This window comes from Pseudophryne corroboree, chromosome 2, assembly GCF_028390025.1.
Source record: "Pseudophryne corroboree isolate aPseCor3 chromosome 2, aPseCor3.hap2, whole genome shotgun sequence".
Taxonomy (NCBI): domain Eukaryota; kingdom Metazoa; phylum Chordata; class Amphibia; order Anura; family Myobatrachidae; genus Pseudophryne; species Pseudophryne corroboree.
Window position 1 is genome coordinate 514,047,960 of NC_086445.1, and position 27,165 is coordinate 514,075,124.

At 46.1% G+C, this 27,165-nt stretch overlaps 2 protein-coding genes across 3 annotated transcripts in view; one reads left to right on the top strand and one right to left on the bottom strand.

Moving 5' to 3' along the window:
* CAP1 (cyclase associated actin cytoskeleton regulatory protein 1) overlaps window positions 1-20,983 on the top strand; it is a 36,973-nt gene extending 15,990 nt beyond the window's left edge. For both annotated transcript variants that reach the window (XM_063954092.1, XM_063954093.1), the window contains exons 9-13: window positions 15,724-15,911; window positions 17,823-17,946; window positions 18,994-19,076; window positions 19,405-19,548; window positions 20,263-20,983. In XM_063954092.1, coding sequence (XP_063810162.1) covers window positions 15,724-15,911; window positions 17,823-17,946; window positions 18,994-19,076; window positions 19,405-19,548; window positions 20,263-20,346 — 623 coding nt within the window. In that variant the 3' untranslated portion in view covers window positions 20,347-20,983. The remainder of the gene's footprint in view (window positions 1-15,723; window positions 15,912-17,822; window positions 17,947-18,993; window positions 19,077-19,404; window positions 19,549-20,262) is intronic.
* A 795-nt stretch (window positions 20,984-21,778) lies between these two features.
* The window catches only part of PPT1 (palmitoyl-protein thioesterase 1), a 110,043-nt gene continuing 104,656 nt past the window's right edge, over window positions 21,779-27,165 (bottom strand). The window contains exons 7-9 of the mRNA XM_063954094.1: window positions 22,819-22,917; window positions 22,670-22,741; window positions 21,779-22,193 (exon numbers count right to left, since the gene is read on the bottom strand). Of these exons, the coding sequence (XP_063810164.1) occupies window positions 22,071-22,193; window positions 22,670-22,741; window positions 22,819-22,917 (294 nt within the window). The 3' untranslated portion in view covers window positions 21,779-22,070. The remainder of the gene's footprint in view (window positions 22,194-22,669; window positions 22,742-22,818; window positions 22,918-27,165) is intronic.

Here is a 27,165-nt window from a genome sequence, read left to right on the forward strand (position 1 = left end):
GGCATATCTGGCACTGTAGGGGCATTTCTGTATCTGGCACGGGGGGCAATGTATATCTGACACAGTGGGGGCATTTGTGTATCTGGCACTGTGGGGCAATGTGTATCTGGCACTGTGGGGCAATGTATATCTGGCACTGTGGGGCAATGTGTATCTGGCACTGTGGGGCAATGTATATCTGGCACTGTGGGGCAACGTGTATCTGACACTGCGAGGCAATGTATATCTGGCACTCTGGGGGCATTTCTGTATCTGGCACTGTGGGGCAATGTGTATCTGTCACTGTGGGGCAATGTGTATCTGTCACTGTGGGGCAATGTGTATCTGTCACTGTGGGGCAATGTGTATCTGTCACTGTGGGGCAATGTGTATCTGGCACTGTGGGGCAATGTGTATCTGGCACTGTGGGGCAACGTGTATCTGGCACTATTGGGGTCATACGTGTATCTGCCCCTCCCCCATATGTGTATCACGCCCCCATTTCCATTGGCCACGCCCATGTGTCATTTGGCCACACCCATTTTTTGCGCGCTGAGGGTGCAGGGCGCTGGGGGGGGAGCGCCCTGAGACGCAATATAACACACATATACCTTAGCTGGCAAAAGGAATACATCACATATAGCTCCAGGGCTATATGGATGTATTTTTTCCCCTGCCATTTTACACAAAAAAGCGGGAGTTAAGGACGTCGTGAAGGGGCGGGGCCTATCTCCTCAGCACACTGGCGCCATTATTCCCTCACAGCTCCGCTGGAAGGACGGCTCCCTGATTCTCCCCTGCAGTACTGCATCTGATTCAGGGTAAAAAAGAGAAGGGGGGGCATTTTGGCAGCAAATAACTAGATTAACAGCAGCTATAAGGGATTAACACTTATATAAGGTTATCCCTGTATATATATAGCGCTGGGTGTGTGCTGGCAGACTCTCCCTCTGTTTCTCCAAAGGGCTAAGTGGGGTCCTGTCCTCTATCAGAGCATTCCCGGTGTGTGTGCTGTGTGTCGGTACGCGTGTGTCGACATGTATGAGGAGGAAAATGAGGTGGAGGCGGAGCAGTTGCCTGTGTTAGTGATGTCACCCCCTAGGGAGTCGACACCTGACTGGATGATTGTGTTTAAGCAATTAAGTGATAATGTCAGCAATTTACAAAAAACTGTTGACGACATGAGAAAGCCGGCAAATCAATTAGTGCCTGTTCAGGCGTCTCAGACACCCTCAGGGGCCCTAAAACGGCCGCTACCTCAGTTGGTCGACACGGATCCAGATACAGATACTGAATCTAGTGTCGACGGTGACGAGACAAACGTAATGTCCAGTAGGGCCACACGTTACATGATCACGGCAATGAAAGAGGCATTGAACCTTTCTGACACTACAAATACCTCAAAGGCGGGTATTATGTGGGGTGTGAAAAAACTGCCATAAAGCGTGGGTTTCCCCCGATAAAAAACAGCTAATTTCTAATAAGTTATTAGCACTATACCCTTTCCCGCCAGAGGTTAGGGCACGGTGGGAAACACCCCCTAGGGTAGATAAGGCGCTCACACGTTTATCTAAACAAGTAGCGTTACCGTCCCCTGATACGGCCACCCTCAAAGAACCAGCTGATAGGAGGCTGGAAAATATCCTGAAAAGTATATACACACATACTGGTGTTATACTGCGACCAGCAATCGCATCAGCCTGGATGTGCAGTGCTGGAGTCGCATGGGCGGATTCCCTGACTGAGAATATTGATACCCTGGATAGGGACAATATTCTGTTAACTATAGAACATTTAAAGGATGCATTGCTATATATGCGTGATGCGCAGAGGGATATTTGTACCCTGGCATCAAGAGTAAGCGCAATGTCCATCTCTGCCAGAAGAGCATTATGGACCAGACAGTGGTCAGGGGACGCAGATTCCAAACGGCACATGGAAGTATTGCCGTATAAGGGGGAGGAGTTATTTGGGGCTGGTCTAACAGACCTGGTGGCCACGGCAACGGCTGGAAAATCCACCTTTTTACCCCAGGTTACTTCACATCAACAGAAAAAGACAGTCTTTTCAAACTCAGTCCTTTCGTTCCCATAAGTACAAGCGAGCAAAAGGTCACTCTTTTCTGCCCAAGGGCAGAGGAAGAGGAAAAAGGCAGCACCATGCAGCCGCTTCCCAGGAGCAGAAGCCCTCCCCTGCTTCTGCCAAGTCTTCAGCATGACGCTGGGGCTTTACAAGCAGACTCAGACACGGTGGGGGCCCGGCTCAAGTATTTCAACGCGCAGTGGGCTCACTCGCAAGTGGATCCCTGGATTCTACAGGTAGTATCAAAGGGGTACAAACTGGAATTCGAGGCGTTTCCTCCTCATCGGTTCCTGAAGTCTGCTTTACCAAAGTCTCCCTCCGACAGGGAGGCAGTTCTGGAAGCCATTCACAAGCTGTACTCCCAGCAGGTGATAATCAAGGTACCCCTCTTACAACAGGGGAAGGGGTATTATTCCACACTATTTGTGGTACCGAAGCCGGACGGCTCGGTGAGACCAATATTAAATCTAAAATCTTTGAACACTTACATAAAAAGGTTCAAATTCAAGATGGAGTCACTCAGAGCGGTGATAGCGAACCTGGAAGAGGGGGACTATATGGTGTCGCTGGACATCAAGGATGCTTATCTCCACGTCCCAATATATCCTTCTCACCAAGGGTACCTCAGGTTTGTAGTACAAAACTGTCATTATCCGTTTCAGACGCTGCCGTTTGGATTGTCCACGGCGCCTCGGGTCTTTACCAAGGTAATGGCCGAAATGATGATTCTTCTACGAAGAAAAGGCATCTTAATTATCCCTTACTTGGACGATCTCCTGATAAGGGCAAGAACCAAGGAACAGTTAGAAGTCGGAGTGGCACTATCTCAGGTAGTGCTAAGTCAGCACGGATGGATTCTAAATATTCCAAAATCGCAGCTGATTCCAACGACACGTCTACTGTTCTTAGGAATGATTCTGGACACAGTCCAGAAGAAGGTGTTTCTCCCGGAGGAGAAGGCCAGGGAGTTATCCGAGCTAGTCAGGAACCTCCTAAAACCAGGACAGGTCTCAGTGCATCAGTGCACAAGGGTCCTGGGAAAAATGGTGGCTTCTTACGAAGCGATTCCATTCGGAAGATTCCATGCAAGAACTTTTCAGTGGGATCTACTGGGAAAATGGTCCGGATCGCATCTTCAGATGCATCAACGGATAACCCTGTCGCCAAGGACAAGGGTGTCTCTCCTGTGGTGGCTTCAGAGGGCTCATCTACTAGAGGGCCGCAGATTTGGCATTCAGGATTGGATCCTGGTAACCACGGATGCCAGCCTGAGAGGCTGGGGAGCAGTCACACAGGGAAGGAATTTCCAGGGCTTGTGGTCAAGCATGGAAACATCTCTTCATATAAACATTCTAGAACTAAGGGCCATTTACAATGCCTTAATTCAAGCAAAACCTCTGCTTCAGGGTCAGGCGGTGTTGATCCAGTCGGACAACATCACGTCAGTCGCCCACATAAACAGACAGGGCGGCACGAGAAGCAGGAGGGCAATGGCAGAAACTGCAAGGATTCTTCGCTGGGCGGAAAATCATGTGATAGCACTGTCAGCAGTGTTCATTCCGGGAGTGGACAACTGGGAAGCAGACTTCCTCAGCAGACACGACATTCACCCGGGAGAGTGGGGACTTCACCCAGAAGTCTTCCACCAAATTGTAAACCGTTGGGAAAGACCAAAGGTGGACGTGATGGCGTCACGTCTAAACAAAAAACTGGACAGATATTGCGCCAGGTCAAGGGACCCTCAGGCAATAGCAGTGGACGCTCTGGTAACGCCGTGGGTGTACCAGTCAGTGTATGTATTCCCTCCTCTGCCCCTCATACCGAAAGTATTGAGAATCATAAGAAGGAGAGGAGTAAGAACTATACTCGTGGTTCCGGATTGGCCAAGAAGGTCTTGGTACCCGGAACTTCAAGAGATGCTCACGGACGAACCGTGGCCTCTACCTCTAAGACAGGACCTGCTACTGCAGGGGCCTTGTCTGTTCCAAGACTTACCGCGGCTGCGTTTGACGGCATGGCGGTTGAACGCCGGATCCTGAAGGACAAGGGCATTCCAGAAGAAGTCATCCCTACTCTGGTAAAAGCCAGAAAGGAAGTAACCGCAAAACATTATCACCGCATTTGGCGTAAATATGTTGCGTGGTGTGAGGCCAAGAAGGCCCCTACACAGGAATTTCAACTGGGTCGTTTCTTGCATTTCCTGCAAACAGGACTGTCTATGGGCCTAAAATTAGGGTCCATTAAGGTTCAAATTTCAGCCCTGTCGATATTCTTCCAGAAAGAACTGGCTTCAGTACCTGAAGTTCAGACATTTGTGAAAGGGGTGCTGCTGCACATACAGCCTCCTTTTGTGCCTCCAGTGGCACCTTGGGATCTCAATGTTGTGTTGAGATTTCTAAAATCACACTGGTTTGAACCATTGTCTACGGTAGATTTAAAATATCTCACGTGGAAGGTGTCGATGCTGTTGGCCTTGGCTTCAGCTAGGCGTGTGTCAGAATTGGGGCTTTATCATGTAAAAGCCCTTACCTAAATTTTCATTCTGACAGGGCGGAATTGAGGACTCGTCCTCAATTTCTACCTAAGGTGGTTTCTGCATTTCACATGAACCAACCTATTGTGGTACCTGCGGCTACTAGGGACTTAGAGGACTCTAAGTTGCTGGACGTTGTCAGGGCCTTGAAAATATATGTTTCCAGGACGGCTGGAGTCAGGAAAACTGACTCGCTGTTTATCCTGTATGCACCCAACAAGCTGGGTGCTCCTGCTTCAAAGCAGACGATTGCTCGTTGGATTTGTAGTACAATTCAGCTTGCACATTCCGTGGCAGGATTGCCACAGCCAAAATCAGTAAAAGCCCATTCCACAAGGAAAGTGGGCTCATCTTGGGCGGCTGCCCGAGGGGTCTCGGCTTTACAACTTTGCCGAGCAGCTACTTGGTCAGGGGCAAACACGTTTGCTAAATTCTACAAATTTGATACCCTGGCTGAGGAGGACCTGGAGTTCTCTCATTCGGTGCTGCAGAGTCATCCGCACTCTCCCGCCCGTTTGGGAGCTTTGGTATAATCCCCATGGTCCTTACGGAGTCCCAGCATCCACTTAGGACGTTAGAGAAAATAAGATTTTACTTACCGATAAATCTATTTCTCGTAGTCCGTAGTGGATGCTGGGCGCCCATCCCTAGTGCGGATTGTCTGCAATACTTGTATATAGTTATTGTTACAAAAAATTCGGGTTATTATTGTTGAGCCATCCTTTCAGAGGCTCCTTTAAATTTATCATACTGTTAACTGGGTTCAGATCACGAGTTGTACGGTGTGATTGGTGTGGCTGGTATGAGTCTTACCCGGGATTCAATATCCTTCCTTATTATGTACGCTCGTCCGGGCACAGTATCCTAACTGGCTTGGAGGAGGGTCATAGGGGGAGGAGCCAGTGCACACCACCTGATATCTCAAGCTTTTATTTTGTGCCCTGTCTCCTGCGGAGCCGCTATTCCCCATGGTCCTTACGGAGTCCCAGCATCCACTACGGACTACGAGAAATAGATTTATCGGTAAGTAAAATCTTATTTTTTTCTACTTGCACCACTGCTTCTGTGTAGACTTAGAGCCACCACAATACACTGGTTGAATACTTACAGCAGGCATGCCCAAACTGCGGCCCTCCAGCTGTTGTGAAACTACATATCCCAACATGCCCTGACACAGTTTTGCTGTCAGAGAATGCTAAAGCTGTGTCAGGGCATGCTGGGATGTGTAGTTTCTCAACAGCTGGAGGGCTGCAGTTTGGACATGCCTGACTTACAGTATGTAACCAGTATTTCAGTTATTTAAAGAAAAAAAAAGTCTCAAATAATTGAGTTTTTTAAAATGTACTTTTAGAGACTACTGGTTCACAACTGAAACAATCCGTTTATCGTTTGTAATATGTGCAAATGAATGCTTTTGCAAGTGTATTTTATAATGAATGTGCAAAACAATATACCAAAGGTATACATTATTCAGGCACTGCTTAGGGTTGTTTTATCTGGCAGTTGTTAAATGGGGGTTAGTCAGTCTCCCAGAAATTTTTAGGCATTAAAAAACAAATCACATGAAAAACACAATACATTTGATACTAGATAACAGGCCATAAAAATAGCAATTGGTCAGTTAGTATTCACAGTCTCTGACCATGAGTAATTACAGTCCTGACTAGATATTGGACACTTTAAAATCAATAGGCATGCCACCCTGGGACATGAATCCAGCTTGGGGTAAATATTTACCAACTTGGTTTTGGGGTACAAATTAGCAATGGTCCAAATCGGCGGTGGATTCCGACGCAAGAAAATTGTCATTCTTATTCCACAATACACCTGCTAGAGGTTCTAAAGTATAAAGCTTTGTTCAAAGTGTGTTACAGGAACCCCTGGTAATAATGCCCACTGTCCAATGGAAAATAACCTGACCAGTTTCGCTGCTAGTTTACATCTTTATCAAATCTGTATTTTGATGAGTATTATTAAGCCATGTACGCACTTGTCCGATCCTCGGCATATTAGACTACAGCTAAGGCTTTATCCAATCCTACTGTAGACCTGTTCGCAGATTCTACAGCCAATCCTCGCTACACACTTGTCCAATTGTTAAGCAGAACACCAATCTGAATCTGCTGAAAAAATACATTCAGCTGTGGAGGAAGGGGATTCATTAATGAGAAATGTAATCTGGATGAAGGACGGAGGAATGAATAGGCATTTAATAATCCTCCCCAAAGCAAATTGTGTTGGGTCACCCCCCCCAAAGGTATATCAAGCCCTAGGATCTTGGAGCTGACCCTGGTTTTAAAAATATCGGCAACAAAACAAATAGGGGGTCCCCTGTACTTGCAGGGGGTAATGCCACAGCCAGGGGACACACTTGACTGAGTCCCATAGCCGAATCCTTCTCCCCCCTTACTAGTAATCCCAGGCTGGGGGATTCCTGGGGAAGTGGGGACCCACCCAATAAAGCCCCCCCCCACCCCCCTCCCCTCCTCCAGGGCACCCAAGGCCACGGTTTAAAGGTGCGTACACACGGTGAGATAAATCTGTGAGTTTGACTATATAGTCAAAATCTTAAAGAAAGTTAGTGCATATCTCATGGTGTTAGGCAGCTTGCGACACCGATTCGATCCCAATGCGCACTCCCGTGGGGTCGGTATCGTAAGGCTAGAGAGACACTGCAGGCAAGTCAATCTTGACTATCTAGTACAAAGTATAGTCAAGATTTGGCATAGCAATCATCTCACTATGTTTACACACCGGGGATTTCTCCAGGAACCTCTGGGCAGTGGGAGCCAGGTAAGTAGTCCATTAGTGAAATAATACTGTCTTTTACTTGAGGACTACAGGTCCCAGCAAGCCTTTCACACACATACATATGCTAGTACTTGAAGAACCACAAGTACCAGCAGATGGGGCATTAAGGGCCTTCTGGTATCTATGGTCACTTTGTAAAAGAAATATAAAAATAAATACAGAACGCCAAATGTGTTTATAGTTAGCCAGCACCTTCACTTGGGGGCCGGTGGCCTTCAAGCTCGTTTGCATGTCTGCCGCCCATCCAGGACTTTCTCTGCGTCTTCTATCTTCAGGAGCTCTATCTAGCTCCTCCTGCGTACTGACACCCACTAATTTGTGCTGGCTAATATTAGCCAGCACAAGGGAGTGGGATGATGACACTGCTTGCTGTGCCCATTATTACTTTAAAAAAAAAACAGGGGGGCATTGTGTCAATAATTTTTCTTCTTTGACCACTAGGGTTATCTCGACCATGCTTCGAGCTAGGAAATCGTCTTCATCCCGAATTTATCATGGAGTCTGGAAAGCTTTCTTCTCTTGGTGTTCACAGCGGCAGTTTAGTCCGCGGTCTTTTCGCCTTACACAGCTTTTGGCATTTCTCCAGTTATGGCTTGATCTGGGCCTTAGCCTTTCCTCACTTAAGGTCCAGGTTTCTGCCCTTTCTGTCCTCTTTCAACGTCTGACGTTAGGACCTTTTTTGCAGGGTGTACTACATGTACACCCTCCATTTGTGCCTCCGGTTTCTCCATGGGACTTTCCGTTTTTCAGATTCTTCAGTCGGCGCCGTTTGAACCGCTGGATAATGTTGAGCTTAAGTGGCTCATGTGGAAACCGGTAATTTCTGCAGCGGGGTACACTGGTATTCCACAGGGAATAACATCGGGGTGTAGAGTTGGATCTTGATCCGAGGCACCAACAGGCTAAAGTTTTGACTGTTCCCAGGATGCACTGCACCGCCTCCTCTATAGCCCCGCTTCCAGGCACTTTGAGTTCAGTTTGTAAGTTGGTGCCAGCAGTGCAGGTCACTAACAAGGGGAGCTGCGCTAGGCAGCCCTGAAAAGAGCTTTTTAGAAGTCTTCATGGGCTACAGAACTTTCTATGTCTTTATGACATGCTGTGCTGCGGCTCCATCACCTCCCTGCATACTCCCGCGGCCGGGTTCTCGTGTACTTGCAGTGGGGAGACACCGATTTTTAGGCACACCACCGCTGTCACTCTCCAGGATTGCGTGGCTGCACTAAAAGGAGGAGGTAAGAGAGTCCCCCAGGCGGGATCCGCCGGTATATCGCGATCTGGTCGCGGTGCCAGGAGACGGACCGCGCCGCTGGTGTGAACACTGTCGCACAGGGACCCCACTACATCCACCAGGGCAAGGAGCACAGGTCGCATTTATTAAAATCCGTTTATAAAGGGCTCCACAGTACCCGATGGTAAGGTCCAGCAGAGGGAATAAGGCGCCGACCTGTAGCCCCTCCCCCAGCTTCGGGCGCCATATAATGCTGGTGTTCCTGCCCCTTCACTCTCTCTCTCTCTCTCTCTCTCTCTCTCTCTCTCTCTCTCTCTCTCTCTCTCTCTCTCTCGTGTCATCAGCGCTTTGCATTTACAGACACTTAAGTATTCTACATGTAATTTTAGACAGTGTTAGTTAAAAACAAGTGTACTGTTAACTGAATATTTAGTACAAGTATTCTGTGATATACGTCCAGTGTTTACTGTGCATTGTTATATATCTATACATGCCTATGGGTGGTCTTCAGGTTGCCGACGGTCGGGATCCCGGCGCACAGTATACCGGCGCCGGAATCCCAACAGTTTTTCTCCCTCGGGTGGGTCCATGACCCCCCCTGGAGGGAGAACACCGTGCCCGCAACGGGCTCATTTGCGCTCGCCATGCTGTCGGTATGCTGGCAGCTGGGAGCCCGGCATACCATACCACACTTCATACCTATATGTAATTACTAGTCCAGTGCAGTTTTATTGTTTATATGTAATAATTCCTGCATTGTACCTGTGACTGAGTGTGCCTGTAGCTGCTTTGTGGATTCCATTCTTGCGTATCACACATTTTGCTATCACTATATTCTGTACCCTGGGGAACGAAGTGCGTCAGGGTCTCCTATAATACATAGTGCTACACAGGGTAAACTGTTTGTATTTCTCACTCTGTTTTTCAGTCACCCCATACCACTTAAATCCTCTGTGCTCTATATTTACTGTCACAAAACACGGGATTATTTGCTGGGTTTTGTGTTTGGCTATATTGTACTGTTACGCCCTAAGGCTACATCCCATACAATGACTGCTACACAGGGTGGGACATCCGCGGACGCTCCTGCATCATGCATTGCTGTTGTCACGGATTCACCAGCGGGGGAAGTGTTAGCTGCTGGTTCAGGCGCTGGGGTTCATACATCTCCAAGTCCGTCTGCGGTACCTGTGGCCAATCAGGACCCACCTTAGGTAGTTTTCTCAAATTGCTGACTACGCTTGTATTGCGTCTTATGCCCCCTGTGGGGCCTCCCATACCATTGCAGCCACACATTGTCCCTGTAGTTGGCGGATACTTTGTCTACCCAGTTACAGCAGTTAAATCAGACTTTGGTTAGACAAAAGTCCACCCCACGTCCCTCTGGGGCCAAGGGGTCATCTAAGCGGGCCATTTCTTTCTCACAATCTACTAATATTTTGGATAATTCTTCCGATGAGGATGGGGAATATACTGATCCGTCAGACACTGATACAGTTGCTTCTGATGAGGAATCTCCAACCCAGGTTGATGTTCCTGACCTTGTGGAGGTTATCAAGCTGATTCTTCAAATTGATGATGACATTGAGTCTCCCGTTACATCTAAGAAACCCGATAAGTTTAAACGTCAGAAGGTTACTAAAGTAGTTTAACCACGTTCTGACCTTTTAATTGACATACGTCAGGAATCCTGGTCTTCTCCAGGAAACTCTTTCCTGTCTAAAAAGATGCTAGCTCGTTATCCTATCCCTGCGGAGTTGAGTAACAAGTGGGAAACTCCACAGCCGGTGGACTCTCATGTCGCCCGTCTTGTCATCTACTCTGCTTGTCACCTCACTGAAGGAACCAACAGCTAAGCGTGTGGAGGGATGCCTGAAGTCTATTTACACTCTTAGCGGTGCTGTACATAGACCCACTAAGAAATTGAAGCATGGGTTCAGGCAATTGAGGATGAGCTACCTCAGGATTTTTCTGACACTGCCAGACAATATCTGTCGTATATTACCACAGCCTCATATTCAGGAAGTGGCCTCTGATGCAGGGGTCCTGGCGGCCAAGGCATCTACTACATCTATCCTGGCTCGCCGGATTCTGTGGTTGAGGTCCTGGGAAGTGGGCCTGGACACTTAAAAAGACCTTTGAGGTACTTCCTTTCAAGGGAGACATACTTTTTTGGGAGGATCTGAACAAGATTGTGACTGACTTGACTGTTGGCTAAGACTGCGTTTCTCCCAAGTACTAATCCTTCTGCTCAGAAGGCTGAGTACCACCTTTCATTCCTTTCGACCTCCAAGTAAAGCAAAAGGTCAGGCATACCCGAGACAGGCTCGTACTTCCAAAACCACTAAGCCCAAATCTAAACAATCCTGGGCCGCCCGTCAGCCTGCTTCCAAACAAGACAAGCCTGCATGATGGGGCGGGCCCCCCCTGGGGGACCCCAGGGTGGGAGGCCAACTTCTGCAGTTCACCCAGGCCGGGTTAAAGCCCACTTCAGATGCTTGGGTGCGGGAAGTGGTCTCTCATGGGTACGCAATCTCTCCTGGAAACAGGAGTGGTAATGCCGGTACCTCTATCCCAGAGAGGCAGGGGATACTATTCGACCCTGTTTCTAGTTCCGAAACCGAATGGGTCCTTCCGGCCTATCCTCAACCTCAAATCATTGAACAAGTTTGTAAGAGTGTCCAGATTCCGTATGGAAACTCTGTGCTCTATTTTGCTGGCCATGGAACCCGAGGACTATATGGTATCCCTGGACGTACAGGATGCTTACCTGCACATACCTATTGCCATTTCGCATTTAGCAATATCTGCGGTTTGCTATTGGCAACCTTAATTTTCAATTCCAGGCTCTGCCATTTGGACTGGCCTTGGCATCTCGGATTTTTACCAAGGTCATGGCTGTGTTGACTGCTTTCCTCCGTCATCAGGGAATCGGGATCCTGCCGTATCTGGACGACTTGTTGATTCTAGCGAACTCCCAAGATGCCGGTCCAATTCCTACAAGCCCACGGGTGGCTCTTCAATTGGAAGAAGTCCTCGCTGGTCCCTGCTCGGAGCATGGTGCACCTGGGGGCGCTGCTGGACACACACAGCCAAAGACTTTCTGTCTCCGGAGAAGGTCCTGAAACTTCAGGAAAAGATCAGATGCTTCCTCTCTCGCCAGAGTGTCGATACACTTGGCGATGCAAGTACTAGTCCTCATGGTGTCTGCTTTCGACATGGTAGAGTATGCTCGATTTCATTCCCGCCCTCTGCAAAGGTTAATCCTTTCCAAATGGGACGGCAAGCCTCATCAGATTAGGTCTCAAATGATCTCCTTGACACCGGAGGTTCGTCTGTCACTGAGCTGGTCGCTACAGGACCAGCAGTTGAGCAGGGGCCGTCCCTTCTGGATATCCAACTGGGTCCTCCTGACAACAGATGCCAGTCTGCGAGGTTGCGGCGCGGTGATGGAGCAACACACACTCCAGAGTCAGTGGACTAGGGAGGAATCCCTCCTCCCGATAAACATTCTGGAATTGCGGGTAGTGTTCAATGCGTTGACACTGGCCCTGCCTCTGGTACAGAACAGGCCTGTTCAAGTACAATCAGACGCCACCACGGTGGCATACATAAATCATCAAGGCGGCATTCGAAACCGCATGGCAATGATGGAAGTGTCAAAAATCCTCCAATGGGCGGAACGCCATCTGCCAGCCATATCGGCAGTGTTCATTCCGGGACTCCTCAACTGGGAAGCGGACGTGCAAGCCGGAGAGTGGAGTCTTCATCCCAAAGCCTTTCAACTCCCTAGTAGACAAGTTGGGCCTACCAGATGTAGACCTGATGGCATCTCGACACCATCACAAAGTTCCGGTCTTCAGAGCAAGGACAAGGGCTCCTCAAGCAGCGTTCGTGGACGCACTGCCAATTCCATGGAAGTATTAGCTGCCATACGTGTTCCATCTAGTGTCACTCCTGCCCAGGGTAATACGGAAGTTCAAGCAAGGAGGAGGAATACTACTTCTAGTTGCTCCAGCGTGGCCCAGACGGCATTGGTTCTCAGACCTACAGGGTCTCTCGATAGAGCGTCCCCTTCTACTTCCTCAACGCTCAGACCTCCTCGTTCAGGGCCCTTGTCTACCTGGACCTGGCCAGACTGGCTTTGACTGCTCTTGAAGCATCACTCCTGAGAGCAAAAGGATTCTCTGAGGCTGTCTTTCAAACTATGTTGAAAGCCCGTAAACCAGCTTTGGCTCGGATTTATTACGGGTCTGGAATTCTTACTTTACATGGTGTGCTGCTAAGAATTATGATGCATATACTTTAAAAACTTCCAGACTTTTGGCTTTTCTTCAACAAGGCCTAGACTTGGTCCTTCGTCTGGCCTCCCTCAAGGTTCATATATCTGCCTTTGTCGGTGTGGTTTCAGAGAAAAATTGCGTCTCTCTTCCTGACATTCACACTTTCACTCATGGTGTTCTACAGATTCAACCTCCCTATGTCCCTCCTGTGGCTCCATGGGATCTGTCTGTCGTCTTAAATGCCCTGCAAGAGTCTCTATTTGAACCTCTCGAGTCTGTAGACCTTAAATGCCTTGCGCTTTAGGTCGTATTTCTGTTGGCTATTGCCTCTGCTAGGAGGTTGTCGGACTTAGGTGCTTTGTCCTGTCCTGTCTACCTTTTTCTGATTTTTCACCGTGACTGGGCAGTTTTTTGAACTCACTCTGGTTATTTGCCTAAGGGGGTTTCATCTTTTCACCTTTTAACCAGGAGATTGTGCTTCCGGGCCTTCATCTCTTCTGGTCTGTCTTTGGATGTGGTGTGGAAAGGACTGCCTCTATCAGGTGGTCAGATTCCCTTTTTGTGCTTTTTGGTTTTCACAAACATGGCTGGCCTGCGAATAAGCAAACCTTGGCCAGATGGATTAGAATGGTGATTGCACAAGCTTATGCGCAGGCTGGGCTCCCAGCTCCTGCTGCTATCAAGGCCCATTCTGCTCGGTTGGTTGGACCTTCTTGGGCGGCAAGCCTTGGCGTGTCCGCAGAACAATTGTGCAAGGCGGCTACATGGTCCTCTGTGAACACGTTCATCAGGTTCTATGCCTTTGATACTTCTGTCTCCCAGGATGTTTCCTTTGGACGCCGGGTTCTTGTGTCCACTACAGTGCGTACCCTCCCATGAGGTACTGCTTTAGGACATCCCCGATGTTATTCCTTGTGGAATACCAGTGTACCCCGCTGCAGAAAAGCAGTTTTATGGTAGACTTGCCATTGTTAAATCTTTCTGCGAGGTACACTGGATTCCACAGGGCGCCCACCCTGACGCACTTAGCTTCTTTGGGTTTGTATGGCATTAGCCGCTAGTCCCTTCTCCTGTCATGAGAATATGGTTCTATGTGACTAACATTTACCGTCTCTTACCTGCTACTGCATTGCACGGGTTAACAAAACTGCGCTCCAGTGCCTCAGGGCGGGGCTATAGAGGAAGCGGTGCAGTGCATCCTGCGAACAGTCAAAGCTTTAGCCTGTTGGTGCCTCAGATCAAGATCCAACTCTACACCCCGATGTTATTCCCTGTGGAATCCAGTGTACCTCACAGAAAGATTTAACAATGGTAAATCTACCATAAATCTCCTTTTTCTTCTCGCCATTTCATCTGCTCGATTGTGTTTCCGAATTCAGTGCCTTATCCTGGCGCTCCCCTTTTCTGGTGTTCCATTCCGACCGTGCGGTCCTGCGGACCAGGTTGGGTCATCTGCCTAAAGTGGTCTCCCGTTTCCTCATCAATCAAGAAATTGTGGTTCCGGCTTTTTCTGCCTCCTCGGCTTTGGAGGCTACCCTAGACGTAGTGCGGGCTCTCCAGATTTATGTTGACCGGACTAAGGACCTCCGCAGGTCGGATGCTATGTTTGTCCTCTGACTGTCACGGGGATGGCCTTCTACGAAGCAGTCTATAGCTCGATGGCTCCGTTTGACTGTCCAGCATGCCTATACGGCAGCCAGTCTTCCAGTCCCTGCGGGGGTTACGGCCCATTCCACTCGTTCTGTTGGTCCTTCTTGGGCTGCTAGCCAGAGAGCCTTGGCTGAACAGCTCTGCAGGGCAGCTACGTGGTCTACTGCTGCCACTTCTGTCAGGTTTTATGCCTTTGACACCTTTGCGTACCAGGACGCCTCCTTTGGGCGTTATGTTCTCGGCGTAGTCCAGGAGCGTTCCCACCCCTGAGTGGACAGCTTTTATCACTCTGCCCCCTAGTGGATGAAGAAGAAAATAAGATTTATGTTCTTACCTGGGTGTCCATAGGGGACATAAGGCTCCCTCCTTTCATGCACCTGTCTTGCTTGACATTGTTCCTCTGTTAGTTGGTGTGTACAGTTGATGGCCGTATATGGCTCTGTCTGTGTAATAGTCTTCCTTTCCTCATTTCCTCGCTCCTGCCGGAGTCTTGCTAACTAAAAACTGGTAGGCTGCGGTCAGAGAAGGACTGAGGGCTGCTGGGAAGAGTTCTGTTAACTCTTTGGTGTCCAGACTCAGTCCTCAGCCTTCCTATACCCAGCATTTATCCCTGTGCCCCCTATGGACTCGAAGAAAAAGATTTACCCAGGTAAGAACAGAACGCTTATTTTGAAATTGGATGCCACGCCTGCCGCTATTATGCCCGCCATCCACTGCCGAACTCTACACAGGATTAAATTTACAGTTCTGCCACCCCGTTATTGGCGCCTCTGCAGCCTCACCCTACCCAGATTCCCATTATGTCCCGTGGCAGATTGTGCTGGGTCCCCTCCGGATCCTGCACCGCTGCCACGCTGATAATATGCTGGGTTGCCGGGACCAGAGATCGGTTGCCAGCTCCGGTCTTCGCAGCCTACACACTACAATATCTGTCGGCGGCCGGTTCTCATAGTTTTTAAGCATGGTTAAAAACCAGGAGACCCGATAAGCGACTAGGATTGGCTGTGCGGTTGGTCGGGAGTCCGATCTCCTGAGTATTGGACAAGTGTAATACCTAGCTTTAGTCCTATAAAGAGTAGTTGCATGTACACAAACATGTTGAAATTAAGCTATATGACCACCGTAAATATATCTTGTACTTCTCATTTGTGATATAGCTCTGAAACATGTTTCGGATGATATGAAGACTCATAAAAATCCTGCTTTGAAAGCTCCGAGTGGTCCAATTCGAGGACCTAAACCATTCACTAGTCCAAAACCAACAAACATTGGTTCTCCTGCAGCCAAACCGGCTCCCAAGAAGGAACCAGCAATACTGGAATTAGAGGGCAAAAAATGGAGAGTGGTAAGTGTATACTGAAAAGTTAATCACTAGAAGTACCCATCATTTAACCTTTTCATATACTTATGGATGAGAACTGGGTTTTGGAGCTTAGCTTAGGGGTACAGAATACATACTATTTGCCGGCTGTCAAGATCCTGACTGCGGCATCCCACCTGCCATAATGCCGGTAGCGGGGCGAGCGCTAAGAGTCCCCTTGCAGGCTCGCTGTGCTCGCCACAGGTACTATTTTCACTCTATGGGTGTCGTGGAAACCCACGAGTGGGAATAGCCCGTGCGCCGGTATTCCCAGCATCCGTATCATGACCACCGGTATCTCGACAGCTGGCAAACTGATTGCATACTAAGGGTACAAGTGACCCTGTTTGGTGTAGTTGCATATGGTTGGCTAATTGCAAGATGCTGTGGCATGTAGCCATGTTTACGCTGGTAACATACACAGGTAATCCATTAGGCAATATTTTACAAACCAATCAATTTCCAGGAATAGGTTAAGACTAGGGGGGGTGTATATATGTGTGTGTGTATGTATATCTATCTATCCATCTCTCTCTCTCTCTCTCTCTCTCTATCTATCTATCTATCTATCTATATATATATCATATATATATATATATATATATATATATATATATATATATAATCTATATATCTATATATATATATATATATATATATATATATATATCTATATATACATACATACTCACTCGCTCACTCACTCTCTCTGAAGGGGCTACGTGCCCCGAAACGTTGATGCTGTAACCTGCAGTTTTTGCACTAAGTTTGTTTTGCACAAGAAGTCAAGTCTCTGAGTGCCGCCTTTTATATCTGAGATATATATATATATATATATATATATATATATATATATATATATATATATATATATATATATATATATATATATATATATATATATATATATATATAATCCAAACAAATGACCGGCACTCTCTTAATAATACCAACTGAGCCGGGTGCCATACAGACACTGTGACGTGTAATGTAGAAGCAGGCAGATTGTCGGCACTCCAGGCATTCACAAAAAGAACAAGCTGACACGTAGCAATATACTACGTGTCAGCTTGTTCTTTTTGTGAATGCCTGGAGTGCCGACAATCTGCCTGCTTATATATATATTTTTTTTTTTTTTTTTTTTTTTTCCATAAAAAAAAAATGGATAACTGCAGTTTTCACACTATCACCATACATAAAATGTAAGTATCTCCAGAGTGTATTAAAGTTTTAAAAACAATTTTCAGAAGTAGCTAATGCCATTTTCAGATGGTGGAAACAGGTACTTTCTTCGGAATATGCTTTTGTGATCCCCTTTCTTTCTGATCTTCCTCCCGCACAACACAGCCAAGCAGAGTAGCTAGCTAGATTTCGGTGTCTGTAGTGAACCGTAGCAGGAAGCATAGCCGGTCATAGCCCGCTGTCTGCTGTAAATCAAGTACTATTTTTAATACAAATTAATATATGCCTGTAAGTACTGTAAGTTGGAGGACACACAGCAGAAGTTTTCTTCAGGTCTGAGCTGACTGGCCACTGGTCCCTTCTGTAGAGTGAAGAAGCTGGATGGGCAGTTGTGAAGAGCAGCAGCACAAATAGGGGCTGTAATCGCTGGGACAGGACTTTTCCGCTGTGGCTATCCCAGCACTGATAGACATTCATGTGGGATTTGCATAGATTACATTGAATAGCAGCGTTATTATCACACACTCTAATCACAAACCCATTCTAATAAATATGCCCCTAAATCTGTTGGGACTGGCAAATTTAGTTGACTTGTTGAATTTGTAAAATCCAAATAATATGGGATGGTTGGATCAGAATTTATTTTGTTTTGCTAGGACACAGAATAACCTATATGCAGTTTGTTCAGTGATCATTTGTCTTATTCTTTCACAGGAGAACTACGAGAATGCATCCAGTCTGCAGATAAGTGACACTGAACTCAAGCAAGTGGTTTATATCTACAAGTGTGTAAACAGCACCTTGCAGATCAAGGGCAAGATCAATTCCATCATTGTAGGTGAGCAAGCAAAGAGTGGAGGCAAGGTACTCTTGTACTGCTCAGATCTGATGCTGAGTACACACTACACACTACACAGCATGTGTACCCAGCTGATGTGACGTGGCAAGTGCATACACGTTTGTCAATACTGGATACGACGGGGTGAGTCACGGGACATGCTGCATTCTGCAGCATCATTGCTAGCGCCATTCCCCATCGGCCATGATGCAGGGGATGTCGCTAGCGACCCATGGGTACACACTAGACTATGTATCTGATGTCAATCTGGTCCGCAGGATCAGGCGACATATTGACTAGTGCAGGGATGGGGAACCTTCGGCCCTCCAGCTGTTGAACTACATATCCCAGCATGCCCCGCAACAGTTTTAACATGGCCAGATAGCAAAACTGTAGCAAGGCATGCTTGTATGTATAGTTCAACAACAGCTGGAGGGCCGAAGGTTCCCCACCCCTGGTCTAGTGTGTACCCAGTTTAAGTGTAACATAGATTACGGTGCATTATAAACCTAGGTACATACCATACAAGAATTGGACCAATTTGCTAATGATAGTGTGATCTGTTTAGTTCTGTAGTGTACGAGAATGATTGTTTTGGAGTTTTGCAGATAAACAGGAAAAATCAGTCATGCAGTTTTTGATTATCCGATCAGTCAGCCAAGACAAAAATCTTGGCCTGTATCTCACGATAATGTACAGTGTGTGGGCATTCTTGATAATCTGATATTTCCCACATTTTTTCCATGACTGTCATCCTCCTTGTGGGCTGACACATGCAAGTTCAGTGTGGTGTGGCAAGAAGTGTTTTTTTTTTATATATATATATATATATATATATATATATATATATATATATATATATATATATATATATATATATATATATATATATATATATATATATATATAAAAAAAAATAATAGCTTACTGTGTTGCTCAGATCTGCTGAAATTGCCCCATTTGTTGGGATGACCAAAATCAATCGGACAGTATTTACCTAGCGTAAGCATGGGGTTTATGATAAGCATTGTGATCTTGTCTCCCCAGATAACTGCAAAAAGCTTGGCTTAGTGTTTGAAGATGCTGTCGGCATTGTGGAAATCATTAATTCCCGTGATGTAAAAGTACAGGTGCGATGTTATGTAATTCCTTTAATGGCCTCCTATTACCTATTTAAAGTGCTCTTAAACGGTTCAGACTTTAAAGTGGGACGAATTACGTCAAATTTGTGTTTGCTTCATGAATTTTATTGGTGTGAAGGAATGCCTGCTAAGTTACAGCAGTGTGTAGTCTGTAAATAATTTACGTTGTGGATCTTCGGTCTGTTCAATGACTTCTTTACCTCATATTTCAAAAGTATTTAGTTTCACTTAACATTCTTGGAACATTGTTATATTTTGCTGTTATTTTTAAAGGGCATGGGTGTTTTTCAGTACCATTTCACTTTCTTATGTTTAGGTGTTGGGTAAAGTGCCAACAATATCGATCAACAAGACTGATGGCTGCCATGTTTACTTAAGTCAGGATAGCATTAAATGTGAGATCATCAGTGCCAAATCCTCAGAGATGAACATTTTGGTCCCAGGCAGCGGAGGAGAATTTGTAAGTATAATTGTCCCCCTTGCTTGGCATGTATATACTATAGATACCGGTATATTATAATTTAGCTTAGGTACATGGTGGATAAACAACAGACAGAGAGGAGGGGGTGCAAATCCCCACCCCTGAATTCCCTTCCGCACACTGAAAATTACCTGTAACCATCCCTGAACCTATCTGGTAATAAAATTCTGAGAATTAGTCACAAATGTTTGCAAACACATGTTTAGCTGCTGGCCACGTCACGGCTTCTCCGATACAGCAGTCCTAACCTACATAATAGCAGTGCCCACATGGGGCCATGTAATTTGTCACAGTAGGCCTCATGATAAAGGCTATTACTAAAACACTTCCAGACAGAGAGCTAACTTACCCAGGAGCCACCCCCAGGATCTCCCATTGGCACTACAAGGAACAGCATGCCTTCCAAATGCTGCTCCCATTCAATGCCTCTTGCACACAAGCAGACAAACAATTTGGCAGTTGCTCAATCATACCTGGAGATAATTGTATATTGTATAAATGTATATACTATAGATACCGGTATATTATAATTTAGCTTAGGTACATGGTGGATAACCTTATTTAAAACTACAAAAAAAAGTCATAAAGAAAAGTACTGCTCTGAGAAATGACCTGTTAATACTGTTGGTTACTGTGTTTCTCCTAATGCTGTAGCTGCTATGGAATCTCTGAATGTAATATCTGTCTCTGCAGAGTGAGTTCCCAGTGCCAGAGCAGTTTAAGACGGTTTGGAATGGTAAGAAGTTGGTGACCACGGTGACTGAGATCGCTGGGTAGATGCAACAATCTGCCTTCCATGACATGGCTGGACACCATGTCTTCTACAGCCCTCTGTGTTCTCTCTGCTGCTTCTCTTGAGGATTGCTCTAGCTGTAGGATAGAGACCTGATCTTACAGCTCTATGCTGATTAATGTCCTGCTGTACCACACCTAATTAGTGCCAGAAGTTAACCGAGAGCTGCTTATGCTAATCTCTTGTCCCACCCTGCCCATGCCAATTTAAAGGGTAGGACGCTGACTGTCACTATATACGATTTAGGCTAGTGGCTGGAGGGAGCAGTAAAATGTTAATTGGACCAAAGTATGACTGGGTAGGGAGCAGTTTGTTTAATTCCATGCACACAGGGAATAGCACAGCTCTTGCCCACTGAATATTGGCTTTTTCTTTTCAGCACTTCCAGGGTTTACTTTTTATATAGAAATATCTACAGAAATATGCAATTCTTTTCCTTAATCTCTTACTCTTCCTGGCTTGTCACTCCTGTACTGATACTTAATGCCAATGTGTACCGAACCTTTCTAATGTGTTAGCAGGTTCTGTTCTAATATTAAGGGAACAGGAACAGTCCCTGCACAGACTGTGGAACGAGTTTACAAATCAATCATTTTATTAAAAATTCAAAGTTAAGTGAAATGAACAGTGTCTTTTCTTTTTTTTCTTCTGTAAAGTCATGACAATACCAATAACATGTATGAGATATCATGGACCGTAAGGCTGGGGTCACACATAGCGGCCAAGCGGGTCCTGCTTGGCTGGGAGGTTTTTTTTTGTGTGCACACGGATCCTGTTCCGCGGGATGCCACAGAACAGGATCCGGCCAGTGACACACAGCATTTTAATGGAACACATTCTGGCACAGCCGCACTGTGTCAACACATAAATTGAAATGTATGTGTTCACATTGAAATCGTCCTGTCATCTGGCTCAACCACAACATGCTGCAGTTGTATCCAGCGGCGGGAATGCCGCCCATGTTTGGGTGCGCAGTCTACTTGCAGCCAAGTCAGCAGGTCCCGCTTGGCCGCTATGTGTGGCCCCAGCCTAAGCTAAGAGGGTATCTTTACTCTTAGAATATCTTTATAAGGGCAGATTTAACGAGTGCTATTCTTTTCATCACTTGTTGCCAATCTGCTCCTTACTGTCATTTTTTTTCAAACACTACAGTCTGTAGGTTTTTACACTAAGTGCTTGTACTTACAGCCAGGTAAAACTGCTTTGAATTTACATGCACCACACAGCGGCCTGGAGAGTTGTTGCAGCTCTCATCAGAGACTATAAAATCTGCTTTCATATTTTGCAAAAACAGAACATTAAGTATTGCCATGACTCTGTGGGCAACATAAGGAACACTTTGTCTATACCTGCTGTTATTGTAGTGTAATGTCTGGAGAACACAATGTAATGTACAACAACCTGAGTAAAAATAGATTTTATGAAAACAAGTCACTTTAATTTCTTTCTCTTACTATTGGGTTCCAGACTATAATTCACATGGCCATTTTAGATAGTCAATTAATGAGTATTTCCACACATGAACACAGGTTGAAAGAATGACATGGAGAATCTGTTCAGGTATGCAGCGTACAGTACAAATAGTATATTGTTTTCAGCTGTTAGGTCAGTCACTGTTTCTAGCAGTTGAAGCCATAGCATGTATCAGTGCAATTCAGGGGGGATGGGGGTGGGGGTTCCACATATAAACTAGCCCCAGATAGGATTGTTAGTGGAGGAAGGGTAGTATGTGCTCAATGAACCACTGCTCTGAAAATTGCAGATGGTCACCATCTGCAGCCAAGAACACCAACTTTCCAGACTTGTCCATTTCTTTCAAACCCAAACGATCCTACAAAGGGTAAAATAATTTGAGATATTATTGAATAACAATGCACAAGCAATTCTTTAAACATTATTTAAAGTTGACAAAATACTGGACTACAACTTTAGATGGTTTTTATAAGTAAATATTTTACTACTGAACATTGTGTTGTAAAGTTGATCCACAGGTCTAATCTTGCCTCAGATGGAAGCCTGAACTGTTGGCCACAATTTAACACCATGTTGCCTTATATGAAGAGATGCATACATAGATGCATGCTGACTGAATTCTAGAATATTTGACTGTTATGGAAAAAAAACTATTGGTAACAAAGTGTTGGGGAAAAAAGTTTTACAAAGTACACCCATCATCAAATGAGGGCATCATGGATAAAGACAGAGGTTTGGAAAAGGTTAGGGCAAATATTGTGGCTGAATTATTCCTCTTAATATGGGCACATGTATAGTTTACAAAAAAAAACTGTGACTTTTTGTTTTTATTACCTCTATATACAGGGAGCTCTCTTGTAGTGGGATGGTCTCTTTACTTTGTCCAGTTTGGTAGAAACCAAACCACTAGAGGAAGGAAATGGATGTTGTAAACTTGTGGCTGGGAGCAGCAAACTGTAATAAATTTTAAACAATGTACTAACCTCCGATTCAGCTGGATCCACCATTGAGTCTTTCAGGAATTTTACCATAACAAATTTATCCAGAGCTTGAAGATTGCGCTTATATGTCTCATTTACATCCTAAAAGGCAAAGAAAGGGTAAAGCTGATGGGAAGATTAGATGACCTTACATAAAGAATGTGAGCTAGCATTAACCGCACTAGGACATAAACATCTACTTCAGTCACTATACTATTACCAGTCAGCCACTAGATGGACATTTGAAAAAATTTGCACATCAGGCTGTGAAGTCAGTTCATGTACAGATCGGCGGGTCGCTCATACACATAAGACATGCCAATATATTGGCATTGGCTGTGCTGCAGAGCTGACACAACATTTCTGAACAACGTTATTCAGACATATTGGGTGTGCACACCCACGATGACCTACAGATATACTGAATGGGGAATATATCAGTGTGTACTTAGTGTAAGAGTTTATTTTACATGACTACAGGTTGAGTATCCCATATCCAAATATTCCGAAATACGGACTTTTTTGAGTGAGTGAGATAGTGAAACCTTTGTTTTCTGATGGCTCAATGTACACAAACTTTGTTTAATACACAAAGTTATTAATAATACTGTATTAAATGACCTTCAGGCTGTGTATATAAGGTGTATATGAAACATAAATGAATTGTGTGAATGTAGACACACTTTGTTTAATGCAAAAAGTTATAAAAAAATATTGGCTAAAATTACTTTTAGGCTATGTGTATAAGGTGTATATGTAACACAAATGCATTCTGTGCTTAGACTTGGGTCCCATCACCATGGTATCTCATTATGGTATGCAATTATTCCAAAATACGGAAAAATCCCATATCCAAAATACCTCTGGTCCCAAGCATTTTGGATAAGGGATACTCAACCTGTACTTTAATTTCTCTATCGTCCTAAGTGGATGCTGGGGTTCCTGAAAGGACCATGGGGAATAGCGGCTCCGCAGGAGACAGGGCACAAAAAAGTAAAGCTTTACTAGGTCAGGTGGTGTGCACTGGCTCCTCCCCCTATGACCCTCCTCCAGACTCCAGTTAGATTTTGTGCCCGAACGAGAAGGGTGCAATCTAGGTGGCTCTCCTAAAGAGCTGCTTAGAGAAAGTTTAGTTTAGGTTTTTTTCTTTACAGTGAGTCCTGCTGGCAACAGGATCACTGCAACGTGGGACTTAGGGGGAAAGTAGTAAACTCACCTGCATGCAGAGTGGATTTGCTGCTTGGCTACTGGACACCATTAGCTCCAGAGGGATCGAACACAGGCCCAGCCGTGGAGTCCGGTCCCGGAGCCGCGCCGCCGACCCCCTTGCAGATGCTGAAGCGTGAAGAGGTCCGGAAACCGGCGGCTGAAGACTCCTCAGTCTTCATAAGGTAGCGCACAGCACTGCAGCTGTGCGCCATTTTCCTCTCAGCACACTTCACTGGGCAGTCACTGAGGGTGCAGAGCGCTGGGGGGGGGCGCTCTGAGAGGCAAATATAAACCTTATACAAGGCTAAAAATACCTCACATATAGCCCATAGGGGCTATATGGAGATATTTAACCCCTGCCTGACTGGAAAAATAGCGGGAGAAGAACCCGCCGAAAAAGGGGCGGGGCCTATCTCCTCAGCACACGGCGCCATTTTCTGTCACAGCTCCGCTGGTCAGAACGGCTCCCAGGTCTCTCCCCTGCACTGCACTACAGAAACAGGGTAAAACAGAGAGGGGGGGCACATTAATGGCTATATATATATATATTAAAGCAGCTATAAGGGAGCACTTAATATAAGGATATCCCTTGTATATATAGCGCTTTGTGGTGTGTGCTGGCAGACTCTCCCTCTGTCTCCCCAAAAGGGCTAGTGGGTCCTGTCTTCATTAGAGCATTCCCTGTGAGTTTGCGGTGTGTGTCGGTACGTGGTGTCGACATGTATGAGGACGATATTGGTGTGGAGGCGGAGCAATTGCCAAATATGCAGATGTCACCCCCCAGGGGGTCGACACCAGAATGGATGCCTTTATTTGTGGAATTACGTGATGGTTTATCTTCCCTTAAACAGTCAGTTGAGGACATGAGGCGGCCGGACAATCAATTAATGCCTGTCCAGGCGCCTCAAACACCGTCAGGGGCTGTAAAACGCCCTTTGCCTCAGTCGGTCGACACAGACCCAGACACGGGCACTGATTCCAGTGACGACGGTAGAAATTCAAACGTATTTTCCAGTAGGGCCACACGTTATATGATTTTGGCAATGAAGGAGACGTTACATTTAGCTGATACTACAGATACCGTAAAACAGGGTATTATGTATGGTGTGAAAAAACTACAAACAGTTTTTCCTGAATCAGAAGAATTAAATGACGTGTGTGATGAAGCGTGGGTTGCTCCTGATAAAAAGTTGATAATTTCAAAAAAGTTATTGGCATTATACCCTTTCCCGCCAGAGGTTAGGGCGCGCTGGGAAACACCCCCTAAGGTGGACAAGGCGCTCACACGCTTATCCAAACAAGTGGCGTTACCCTCTCCTGAGACGGCCGCACTTAAGGATCCATCAGATAGAAAGATGGAAGTTATTCAAAAGAATATATACACACATGCAGGTGTTATACTACGACCAGCTATAGCAACTGCCTGGATGTGCAGTGCTGGAGTAGTTTGGTCAGAATCCCTGATTGAAAATATTGATACCCTAGATAGGGACAATGTTTTACTGTCGTTAGAACAAATAAAGGATGCATTTATCTATATGCGTGATGCACAGAGGGATATTTGCACACTGGCATCTCGGGTGAGTGCTATGTCCATTTCAGCCAGAAGAGCCTTATGGACACGACAGTGGACAGGCGATGCGGATTCAAAACGTCACATGGAGGTTTTGCCGTATAAAGGGGAGGAGTTATTTGGAGTTGGTCTATCAGACTTGGTGGCCACGGCTACTGCCGGGAAATCCACTTTTTTACCTCAAGTCACTCCCCAACAGAGAAAGGCACCGACCTTTCAACCGCAGCCTTTTCGCTCCTACAAAAATAAGAGAGCAAAGGGCTTGTCGTACCTGCCACGAGGCAGAGGAAGAGGGAAGAGACACCAACAGGCAGCTCCTTCCCAGGAACAGAAGCCCTCCCCGGCTCCTGCAAAAACCTCAGCATGACGCTGGGGCCTCTCAAGCGGACTCGGGGACAGTGGGGGGCCGTCTCAAAAATTACAGCGCGCAGTGGGCTCACTCGCAGGTAGACCCCTGGATCCTGCAGATAATATCTCAGGGGTACAGGTTGGAATTAGAGACGGATCCTCCTCATCGTTTCCTGAAGTCTGCCTTACCAACCGTCTCTTCCGAAAGGGAGAGGGTGTTGGAAGCCATTCACAAGCTGTACGCTCAGCAGGTGATAGTCAAAGTACCCCTATTACAACAAGGAAAGGGGTATTATTCCACTCTATTTGTGGTACCGAAGCCGGATGGCTCGGTAAGGCCTATTCTAAATCTGAAGTCCTTGAACCTCTACATAAAAAAGTTCAAGTTCAAGATGGAGTCACTCAGAGCAGTGATAGCGAACCTGGAAGAAGGGGACTTTATGGTATCCTTGGACATCAAGGATGCGTATCTACACGTTCCGATTTACCCCGCACACCAGGGGTACCTCAGGTTCATTGTTCAAAACTGTCACTATCAGTTTCAGACGCTGCCGTTCGGATTGTCCACGGCGCCTCGGGTCTTTACCAAGGTAATGGCCGAGATGATGATTCTTCTTCGAAGAAAAGGCGTATTAGTTATCCCATACTTGGACGATCTCCTAATAAGGGCAAGGTCCAGAGAACAGCTGGAGACAGCTTTAGCACTATCTCAAGAGGTGCTAAGACAACACGGGTGGATTCTGAATATTCCAAAATCCCATTTAATCCCGACAACTCGTCTGCTGTTCCTAGGAATGATTCTGGACACGGTTCAGAAAAAGGTTTTCCTTCCAGAGGAAAAAGCCAAGGAGTTATCCGATCTGGTCAGGAACCTCCTAAAACCAGGAAAAGTGTCAGTACATCAATGCACAAGAGTCCTGGGAAAAATGGTGGCTTCTTACGAAGCAATTCCATTCGGCAGATTCCATGCAAGAATATTCCAAAGGGATCTGTTGGACAAATGGTCAGGGTCGCATCTGCAGATGCACCTGCGAATAACCCTGTCACCAAAGACAAGGGTGTCACTTCTGTGGTGGTTGCAGAAGGCTCACCTATTAGAAGGCCGCAGATTCGGCATTCAGGATTGGATCCTGGTGACCACGGACGCCAGCCTGAGAGGCTGGGGAGCAGTCACACAAGGAAGAAACTTCCAGGGAGTATGGACGAGTCTGAAAAAGTCT